The 11100-nt window shown below is 37.1% G+C and overlaps 3 protein-coding genes across 3 annotated transcripts; all 3 read right to left on the bottom strand.

Annotated features, from left to right (window-relative positions):
- Positions 1-435: 435 nt before the first annotated feature.
- Positions 436-2511, bottom strand: LOC145787323 (large ribosomal subunit protein uL4m-like). Its single transcript, XM_082599046.1, has one exon. The coding sequence runs from the start codon at positions 2467-2469 to the stop codon at positions 1459-1461; it is 1011 nt and encodes a 336-aa protein (XP_082455172.1). The 5' UTR covers positions 2470-2511; the 3' UTR covers positions 436-1458.
- On the bottom strand, positions 2511-4943 carry LOC145787322 (neuroguidin-like). The gene has a single exon (XM_082599045.1). It carries the CDS (start codon positions 4696-4698, stop codon positions 3544-3546), a length of 1155 nt encoding a protein of 384 aa, XP_082455171.1. The 5' UTR covers positions 4699-4943; the 3' UTR covers positions 2511-3543.
- Positions 4944-4946: 3 nt separating this feature from the next.
- Positions 4947-5516, bottom strand: LOC145787887 (pre-rRNA-processing protein TSR2 homolog). The gene has a single exon (XM_082599726.1). The coding sequence runs from the start codon at positions 5514-5516 to the stop codon at positions 4947-4949; it is 570 nt and encodes a 189-aa protein (XP_082455852.1).
- Positions 5517-11100: the final 5584 nt, after the last annotated feature.

Genomic DNA, 11100 nt, shown 5'->3' on the forward strand with positions numbered 1-11100 from the left:
TTTGGACTGCCCGCATCAACTTACGTGACGTTTTCCATTCATTACAAGCAGACCTGCTTTGCAGCCTCCGCAGACCTAATCTCCGATGTCGAAGTTGTTCCTTCGAAACGGGCCTCACCAAGCAAAGAGAACTCCCTCCAGGGCCTGGCCGAGCCCTTCCGTCAGGACCATGTGGCGTGGAGAAATGCCATCAGACATTCGTCGTCGAATGTAAAAATGGCACCTTTTGCTAGCTCGGACCGAATTACATGGTAGGATCACGAAAGCAACCACCCAGATTCAAAACTATGCAACGTAACTCTGAAAACTTTTTGTTTTACGACGGGTTCTACCGCTAGCGTGGGAGATCAAGGATTTTACTCCAAACCATTTTCCTCCGCATCTCTATCTTCAAAGTCCACACTACACATACCTCTCTCACTAAGCCCGTACGATTGATAACATAGCCTAACCGCGGTTACAGAAATTAGATAAAAGTAAAACATTCGCTTAAAACCAAACTGTTCACTTTTAATCAGGGATATCTAGAAAAGGGGATATGAAGGCTCGCAGCGATTGCCTTATTCTCATGACACTACCAGGACGGTAGTTTGTAGTGCTTTAAACATGTGGTTCTTTTGTAAATCGTAGAAAGTTTTGTAGTGCAGCTGGTACAATGAGCTACAGAAGACAGTTAGCAAATGTTACGTAGAGCATATTTAAAGAACACTTGTTGACAAAGGCAGTTGAAAAGTTGCCAGTAAGCTGTTTTTCTTTAGAAAGCCTTTGCAGTAGGCTAGATTAAAGCAAGTATATGGGTAGTTGAATTAACAAGCAACCACGAGCATGCTGTGAATATCCAGGCCTGACGCTAATAGCGCAATGCAAGTTATCATAAAAAGATTTATTAAACTACTATCGGTGCCAATTGTCATTTTACGATAAACACAGATTATTTACGATAAACAAAAGCCCTTCTATTGTCAGACATAATAAAAGCCTTCGTATCCCCTTCTTTAGATATCCCTGCTTTTAATGTCGTCCGCAAACATACAGACAATGCTACGGAAAAGTTTTATGCTTCTGCAATCTTCAGAAAAAAAAAAGTTTCTAAAGCTGACGGAGACTGTAGATGCATTTGCATATCCTTGCAAACCGTTTGATGTGACCACAGCGTTTTTGCGCAGTCTTGAGAAATAATACAAGCACAAAAGCCGTGAAAAACTGAATACCAACTTATAGTTTGTTGTAAACTTTTGAAGTTTCTAAGTTTGAAGAATACTTTGGAGGTTTACAACTTGATAACTTTACAGATTATGACATACTGACACTACGCAGTAACTTGCAAATTACCGCACTATACTATATGCTTTAGGTCTAACGAAAGACGGAGTTAAATTCGACGAGAAACAAGCGACGAATGTTACATGCTACGTGTACATTTTGCAAAGATGTTTTATCGAAGATAGAATGCATTTGCTATTCAGATATACGTGGATGTTCATAGGCAGCATTATAAGTTTCACGATGCCTTTCTGCTTTTAGTCCTTCAGTTCCTGGCATGTCTTTGTAGAAATTGTGAGATTGGCCGAGCCAAGAGTATTTCGTCATTCGCCAAATAAGCTTTCTTTCAATATCATCTAAGATTTCAATGGGTAAAACAAGTTTATCGTGCTTTAGCATGCTCCAAACGTTCAGTGCTTGTGAGGGCATAAGCGACAAAACTTTAGAATCGGTCAGGACCCGACTTAAGTTGTCGGGATTATTTTGTTCACTGTGAACAAAAAGTATTGAGTTTTCTGACAAATTTCTGCTCTCAATAAAATCGTACAATGTTTCTTCCGTTTCTTCTTCTGGCATGTCCAAACTATCAACAATGATGAGATCGTCCTGCGCTAACTTTACAGTTAGAGCTATAACCAGTCCTTTGACCAATACTGATTCAGGCAACTGGTAAAACAAAGAACGGGGTCCTCTTGGACCTCTACAGATTCCTCCACCTTTCCAACCGGGGGCTGTCATGCTACCTTGCCGTACGCGACCAGTCCCTTTCTGAGGCCAGGGCTTTCGCTTTCCTCGGCCGAAGTCAGCTCTTGTTCGAGACCAAGCGTAGTCTACTTCACGATAACGCTCCTGCCAACGAACAACTTGATGCAGGACGTCCATTCGTGGATGAACTCCAAATAGTAAAGGATGAAGGTGAGCCGCTGATGTATGCTGAGGTTTAGCTGCAGTTATCTTATCAACCCAAACGCTGATAGCTTTGCTATGTTTTGGAATTGGAGTGACACATTTTCGGATAATAGGAATGGAATCTGTCGGTGGTTGTACTTCTGTATCGCATTCTTGCGGTTGAAAACGCTCTTTTGAAATTCCAAAAAGAACCAAGTTAGAAGGTAAAGCATCCTTTACTGAGGGACTTTCGCTCGAGAAAAGCAGACGACAGCAATGAAGTCGCCTTGTTAGAACCAATAGGATTTTGTTATTCATGCTTCCAGAAATGACATTATTACCACAACTGCTATTAGAAATCTAAAAATGAAAAATATCCCACTTTAAAGGTACGAATATCTTCAGAGCAGCACAAACCAAAATCAAACAATAGCCATGCCACATATTCTTACTATGAAGATTAACATAAAGCTCATTATTTTATACAAGATTGCCTCTATCCAGTAGGCCCAGATCCATGGTGAGTTTATAGCTAAAGGAATACAGTTATGTCTTGTGGTTTAATTAAATCATTTCCATAAATAAGCATGGTTTAGTTGAATTAAAACATCCAAGAAAAAGGGTAATCTATTAATTTCAAACACTAATAATTTGCAAATTAAATCGAAGAAAAATTTTTAACAGACAGCTGTTAGATATTTGTAGCTTGTCAACTCTTTAACTATATATGCGATGTACACTTCTTGCAATTATGCAACAGCTCACATAAAACCAAAACTAAGCAGAACTGCCAACACCTGTCTCGCTGTATCCATAGGTGCTAGCTTTTCTTTAATAGCTAGGCAGAGACAGAACTCAACAGTTTAGAGTCAAAATCGCTTGACAACTGAATTGAATCACTATTACACAAATTAAAAAACAAACTTCCACTTCGTTAAAAAGTTTCCACATTGGTAACCAAATAAAATAGCTGCACTAGATACGCACAAATAAAAAATAGTCTAGCGTCAAAAAAGGTCACTTTTGTCAACCTATGTAGGATAATGCAATTCCAGAACTCTATCTGAAGGCATCGTTAGGTATTTGAGCAGTCTCCAATGCAAACTTTTTTAAGTTAAATAAATTGCATACACCCGCAAAAATACCATCTCATCTGGTAATTTCCACTGCAGCCACACCTATCTTTGAGATGCAGTAGTCAATCCTGCTTTTCAATAGCATCAAATAAAATTATACAGTTAACAATTTGGAGTTAGAAACATTAATACACAAATCCACTACATCAAAATTTAAGTTTAAGAGTCAATATACATTATACAATACATTGACACAACACACAGGTTTCATCTAATGACATTTATTTTTGTAACATAACATTTTGAAAAACTCAGCTCATTTAAATTTTCTTTTTTTAGATTTCCCACTCTTTTTAAATCCTTTTGATTTTCGTTTTCTTTTTTGAATGTTACCTTGATCATCATGCAAAAAATCGCTGTTTCCAAAGTTGGCAATTGTCTCTAACTCGGACTTTCGCAATGCGTTCTTTTCATTTGATCGTTGCTTCTTAGTCACATTTAAACGCATCAAATTTTCTTCTTCAAACTGTTGGCGCTCACTTTTTTCTTTTAATACCCGAGCCTTGACACTTGAACGTTGGGAATATTCTGTTGGCATATCACTGGTCTCTTCCACTAGTTCTGAAATGATAGATGATTTTGCAAGAATTCGCTCTCTTGCCTTCTTAGCACTATTTTCTTTTTTATGCTCATCGAGTTTCACTGCTGCAATATGTGGGGGGATGTACTTTTTAGGTTTTCCACTTTCAGTATTTTCATCGTCGCTTTCTTCGTTATCAGAATCACCAAAATTATTTAAGTTTGGCTTGAAATTAAGGGGATCATTTTCTGCAAGTACACTGGGTTCTGTTGAAGTTTTAACAACTTTATCAATTTGATATTTTAGTTTTTGTTCCAATGGGCGCAATTTTTCTAAAACGGTACGAAATTCAACAATTCTATTAACTGTTTCAGCATCAGCAATATTAATGCCACTAACTTTATGCAAAACAATTGTTATTGTCTCCAAAATGTAACTAAGAAGAGAGTTATATTTAACGTCTAAAAGAGAAACACCATTAGCAATTGTCAAATCTCCATCTTCTACACGTTGGATTAGGCTTGATATTTGCGGGGTAATATCATCTGAAAGTTGGTTGATCGACTTCAAAAACTCTTGAAACTTTGGAATGTCTTCTGCAATAACCTCCACACCAACCATGCTATCAGCAGTTACATAAACCCTATGAAGTTTTCTACAATGCAAAAAGTTAACAGGTTGGCTATTGCAATCAATAACGTAGCAGCATGTTGATGAGATTAGCAAGCTCAATAAAAAGAAGGCATTTAAAGTAAACATGTCATCAAAATACAACATTCGCAAACATATGAAAGCAATGGCATCATGTTTGCATTTGCTTTTGTGGCACAAGATATCTGCCATAAAACCAATGCATCCTGTAACTGAGATCAGAAAAGCATTAATCTTCATGTAGGTGAATAAATGATGGCAAAACTACTTTTATACGAAGAAGTGAGAATTGCTTGAATGCAACACATTTGTTGTACATATAAATGCATTTTATTTATCAAATACAGGCAGAAATTTTCTAAAAAAATGAATAGAAAAGTTGTACAAATCAACTATGTACTCGGAAAAATACAGAATGCTAGTTTTAGTCCTTTAAAAATATTGAAAGCACGCTATACATTTTGTATAAGTTTTTACAGCGTAAAACATTATTTTTGATGCCTTTTTCTAGTTACGTGAGTCCAACCATCATCTTCAACATGTTTTGAATTTTGAAGTTGTGATGTTGATGGATCGGTCATATTTTTTTCAGATGCTGATAGTTGTGCATTGGGTTTACAAATCTTCAATTGACTTAATATATCTTCCTGTTCATCTATATCTTGCATTGTTTCATCAGTGCTGATGATTGTTGAAACACATTGTCCCAAATTTACACAGGGTAGCAAAGAAAGTCTATTTCTTATTTCATCATATTTACCGTCTTCCCACAACTTGTACATTTTGCATATATCTGATGATATTTCTTTGGAACTATTGTCTTCTGGTATTGTATTGAAATCATTCATCATAACACTGTCAAGAAGCTCTTCAACTTCATAAGAGTCTAAGTTCTTGTTTTCTTTAAAATATGCATCCACAACTCCAACAAACCATTGAGCCTTCTCATTACTATGTGGTCCAGCAAATGAATGAGATACAGCAAGCTGCAATGCCGTCCAACTTTTTAAAATGGCTTGGATGCTATGATAAAATAACAACGAATCTTGAGAAGCCATTCTCAAATCAGGTGAAGCAAAAGTTACTAAATGTGTTACAATACATTCCTGCAGTTACCAACAATTAGCCGTTTAGCAATAAAGCACAAAGATTTTTATCAACTTCAAAGAAAAGTGAAGCTGCAGGCTACGCCTCAATTTTTTTTATTTGCAGAAAGAGCCAAGAGCTGCCTGTCAGAAGACTATATTTTTGCCAAATCCGACATTTATTTGCCACTGAACATGATATTCCTAGCACGCATGTCAGACTAACTCATACGAATACAAAAAGAACAATTAACAAACCGTTTCCATTCTCAAACACATGTATTAAAACTCAAGAGTAAGAAAGTCGCATCACATTGTGCGGACTGACAAGTGACAATCGAAAAACCAAATAAAAGAAAAAGTAAAAAACGGAAACCCTGCAAGCACCAAAGTTGCCAGATGTTTTTAAAATTAATAGTCAAATTAAGAGTTATTCAATTTTATTTTTATTGTCGGCACGAATATGTAAGAACGATAAAGTAAACACACTAATTTAGAACCAACAGAGGGAAAAGATTGCAAAACCAAAAGGTTTAAAGTACCTATGCATTTGGTATTGTGGATTGCATTTAGTATGTATGCATCTGGTATTTGGGCTATAGACTACCAGTGATCTTCAAGTATATTACAAACTTCACTTAGTTAAATTTGCTTGAAACTTAAAATTATTTTTTATTTTAGTCAGCTTAAAGTTATCTGCCTCCAAGTTTGTTTATTTCTTTGTTCAGTAGCCTACGCTTTTCTGTTTTTGTTGTTGCTTGATCTGTTTTTCTCTCTGCAGTTATAACGACAGCTCACTCTAACTTTAGCATCATCATAAGTTGTCTTTTATTATTTTTTTATGGGAGTGACTGTTTTTGCATCGATAAAAGAGCATGGAGTGGAGTCGTAGTCACGGTTGCTTGGTGGCCTAAAATGGACTCAAAGATTGTTCAATTTTCAGAAAATGAAGTGGATTCAAAGTTTCATTTTTCACAAAAGTTTTGTAGTGGAGTGGATTAAGAGTTTTAATCAGCAACTTCAGTAAAATCAATTATGTCCCGTAGCCTAGGCTATTAATAGTTCTACTTCTGTTTGTAAAAGAAAAACTAAAATAAAAACTGTTCCCACGGTAATTCGACCTGGCGGTAAAATGCATATAAATGTGTTGCTCTGTAGCCTATAGGCTACAGAAAACGATTACGTCAGTGGTGGCCTTTGGGGTGGGAAAACTGTTCGACCGCCCAAGGCCCCCAAATTTATGGGGTTTGAGCTTATTCAAAATATGCACAAATAAAGGTTACATCAGGCTAAGCACTAGCAGCAGGGAATGGGATGGGATGGAATGGAACAGTGGCGGCTCGTGCCATGGGGCTGCAGGGCTGCAGCCCCCCTTGAAAGAAAGAGAAAAAAGGGAAGATATGTTTTCCTCTGTGTTTGTCCGACCCGATTACTTTTTTCACTTATGGATTGCGGATTGAAAATTAAAATATTTAAAAATTTGTTTGGAAACATGGCTTTGGGACAACATTCTTTGCAGCCCCAGATTTTGGATTTCAAGTGCTCTGATTGGCTAAAAAATATCCTTGAAGCTCCACCTCTTTTGGTATTTTACAGAATACATAACAGCAATTTTTGAATCTGTTGGGGCTGCATGGAAAACAGCCCCCCCCCCCTAACCGAATAATTCTACAGACTTTTTAAAGTTAAGTTTTGTTTCGCAGAGTAGCGATGAGACATGACTGTAAATGTGATAGCTGTAGGATTAGGGTATTCAACAGGTTATAGGATGTACCGGTACTAGGGCAAGAAAACAACAGTGCTAGGACAAGAAACAATAGTGCTAGGACAAGAAACAATAACTTACACTGGATCTCGAACCTCAATCGTCTTAGGCTACTGTGTGACTGTGATGTGCAGTCTGACCATAAAAAGAGCTCAACACCTGCTCTCCTGGGCCACATCGAAACCTGCTTTTGCCTGAGGATGGGTTTCTTTTATGTCCGGTTTTCTTTATCCATCCTATTATTGTTATTACAAAGTGGCTATTTTTACACACTTGTTGCCATAGTTACAATCAGGTGTTGCCAGAGTTAGGATTAAAGTTAGGTAGGGTTAATTAAGGTAAGGGTTAGAGTTAGGAATAAGGTTAGGGTTTTGATCTTTGCCCAGTTTTGATCTTTGCATGTGACTCCATGCTGCTGAGGGTTGGTATAGTATTTTCTAGGGCAAGGAACGATAATTGTTTCCACTCAGTGATCCGTCAGGAGTGATAGATAGTTAAGTTAGGTGCTTCACTAGTGTCTGCCCTATAGGTCTAGTACCGGTATGCTGCAGAAGTGCATCTACATGAATGATTTATCTTCTGAATTAAACGGTCTTTCTGTTGGCTGCTGCATTGGCAACTCCTGTCTTCAATCATTTAATGTATGCTGAAGGCTTGTGTTGTTTTGCATCAAGTGTCAAGGAACTCCAGAAACTCATCAATGTTTGTCAAATGTATGTAGTTTCTCATGACATTATATTTAATTGCAACAAAACTGTTGGTGTTTTATATAAAGCCTAGATGTTGAAATTTGGCTATAATCCGATCATATATAATACGGTATTTAAATAAAAATCGTATCTGCTTTGAGACCCTTGAAATATATTGGAGTAATAATTAACGCTTCTACCTGATGATAAAGACATGAAACGACAATTACGGTCATTGTATTGTTCTGAAAACATGTTAAAAGCAAGGTTTTCCAAACGTTTGATTGCTGTTAAAAATGTGTTGTTTCGTTCCTATTGTATGCCTTTATATGCCTGTCAACTATGGTGTAACTATCTTCTATCCAGTAGTAATCGCTTACGTGTTGGATACAATAATTGTTACAGAATGTTGTTTAATCTGCAGAGACGATGCAGCATCACCTCTGCATTCGTTGATAACAATATCACCATTTTTCAAGCTTTCATTTGTAAAAAATTATATCAGTTTGTAACCCGCTGTAACTTGTCTTCCAACCAATGGATATATGAACTAATGCGAACAGACTGTTACACTCAATCTTTGTATTTGGTACATTACGACTCAGCTCTTCGGAGTTGAGTATCTGCTTTGTTTCTACTTTCATCTTGAGTCTGATGCAAATAAATAAAAAAAAAATATCATATATATATGGATACTCTTATTTTGACTCTGAATCTACCTTCATTTAAAAAAATTGACAATGATTTCATTTGTCTTAACAGGTTTATGCTATAATAATTTACACTTTAATTGGAACATTTTGCAATTTATATACAATGGATAATTCTGTAATGTCATTGAAAAAAATTAGGTTTTCCCAGTTGTCTCTGCAAGAAAAACTTAGCATCAAAGCACAAGGAAGACCCACTCCAAACCTTGACATTTCCCAATCATCCACCAGTAGAGGTAACCCTTATGCAAGGAAGTTTAACAGAAATGTGTATGATGAATGATGATCATGACTGGCTGTGTGGCTGCAACAGTGAAAATGCTTTCTTTTGCTTTCCCTGTTTACTGTTTGGTGGAGATCAAGAACATTCCTGGACCAAAGTAGGTGTGAAAGACCTGAAACATCTCAGTAGAAAGACAGAGAAGCATAGTAGATCAACTTTCCACATGAACAATACTTTGAGTCTTTCAGTGCTTGGCAGAGTTAATATTGCTACACTTATAGATTCTGGATATCAACTCTCCATTACTAAACATAATGAAGAAGTAACGAAGAACAGAACAGTATTGTCAAAGATTATAGATTGTATAAAATTTTGTGGCAGATTTGAATTGCCATTAAGGGGACATGATGAAAGTTAAGGCTCAAAAAATCCTGGTGTGTTCATGGGGTTAATTGATTTTGCTTCCAATCTTGACTCACGCTTCCAAAATCATTTTAATTCTGCAAAGGTATTCAAAGGTACATCCAAAACTATTCAAAATGAGCTTTTGGAAACGATTCTTGAGCTTTGCAAAAGCAAAATTAAAGAAGAAATATCACAGTCTGAATTTGTAGCAATCATGTGTGATGAAACTACTGACATCTCAGAGAAGACACAGATGGTGATTGTACTTTGGTATGAAAGTCATGGGAAGCCTGTTGAAAGATTTTGGGTTTTTTTTAATCCTGCTAACCAGACAGCAGAAGCTCTGTCTTCAATCCTATTTCAGGAACTTAAAGTTTTGCTTGGGAGCAATACATCCAAACTTGTAGCACAAACTTATGATGGTGCTGCTGCTATGAGTGGTGCAAGAAATGGTGTGCAATCAAGAATCAAGCAAGTATATAGCAATGCACACTTTGTCCATTGTTATGCACACCAGCTAAACTTGGTTATACAAAAAGCCACTTCGCAGAATACCAGTGTCAGAGTCTTTTTTAACAGTCTTTCGGGAATCCCAAGTTTTTTCTCCAAATCTCCTCAAGGAATGGCTGCTTTGGACCAAGTTGCTCAAAGGCGTATTCCTCGCCCATCAGCAACACGATGGAATTTTAAAAGCAGGACGGTGAATGCTGTATCGGAGGTAAAAGACGCACTTATAGAATGCTGCTCAACTTTGGAACAAAGCAACTCTTCGGTGACTGGCTTTGCTGCTGCTGGTATAAAACGAATGCTCATAGATCCAAAATTTGTGTTTTGGTTAGATTTCTTTTCGAAAATCATGCCTCATGTTGACATACTGTTTGCTCAGCTGCAGTCTGTGGAGCTTGAGTCATTCAAAGTGCAGTGCTCTCTGGATAATTTTCTGTCAGCAATACAAAGAATAAGGGAAGGCATTGCTGCAGACAATGAGTCACCTTCACCCACACGGAGAATGCCTGAATCCCAAATCATTGATGCTAAAGAAGTATGTGATGTTGTCTTAATGCAGTGTCAAGAAAGGTTCAAGTTCACCAATCATCTTGAAGCAAGCACTTTATTTAATTTGAAAAATGCTTCACAATATGCAAGACAGTTTCCAGAAAAAGCTTTAGAAAAATGTTGTGAAGCATACCCTATGTTAATCAAAGACAAGCTCAAACCGGAGCTGTCTGTTCTCTATTCTAGAAATGACATGCATTCAGTGAGTGGACTTGTGCAGCTGCTTTCGTTGCTAAACCTGGAAGGAATGCAATCAACTTTTTCTGAAGTAATAAAGCTAGCTAAAATTCTACTTACCACTCCAATGTCAACAGCAGAACCAGAACGTTGCTTTTCATCACTGAAAAGGATTAAAACCTTTTCCCGCAGCACCATGTGTACTGAAAGACTTTCTGCATTAGCCATGGTGTCAATAGAAAATCGCTTAATAACTGAAACCAAAGATTTCAACGAGAGGGTAATTGACCATTTTGCCATGGCAAAAAGTCGTCGAATGGAATTCATCTATAAATAAAGGTCCGCTGTCCTTTATATGTGATGCTCAGTAATGTGTAGCAAAGAGTAAATGTGGCACCTATGGCTTGAGCGAGATCAATGGTTATAATTACAATATGTGTGTGTGTATTTGTTTGTTTTTGTAATGTTAGGTTCAGTCGTGTTCTCATTGCTTTAAGAATTGGCGCTCCAATTGTTTCTGGAATGAGGAGGC

The sequence above is a fragment of the Aplidium turbinatum genome, chromosome 18 (assembly GCF_918807975.1).
Source record: "Aplidium turbinatum chromosome 18, kaAplTurb1.1, whole genome shotgun sequence".
Taxonomy (NCBI): domain Eukaryota; kingdom Metazoa; phylum Chordata; class Ascidiacea; order Aplousobranchia; family Polyclinidae; genus Aplidium; species Aplidium turbinatum.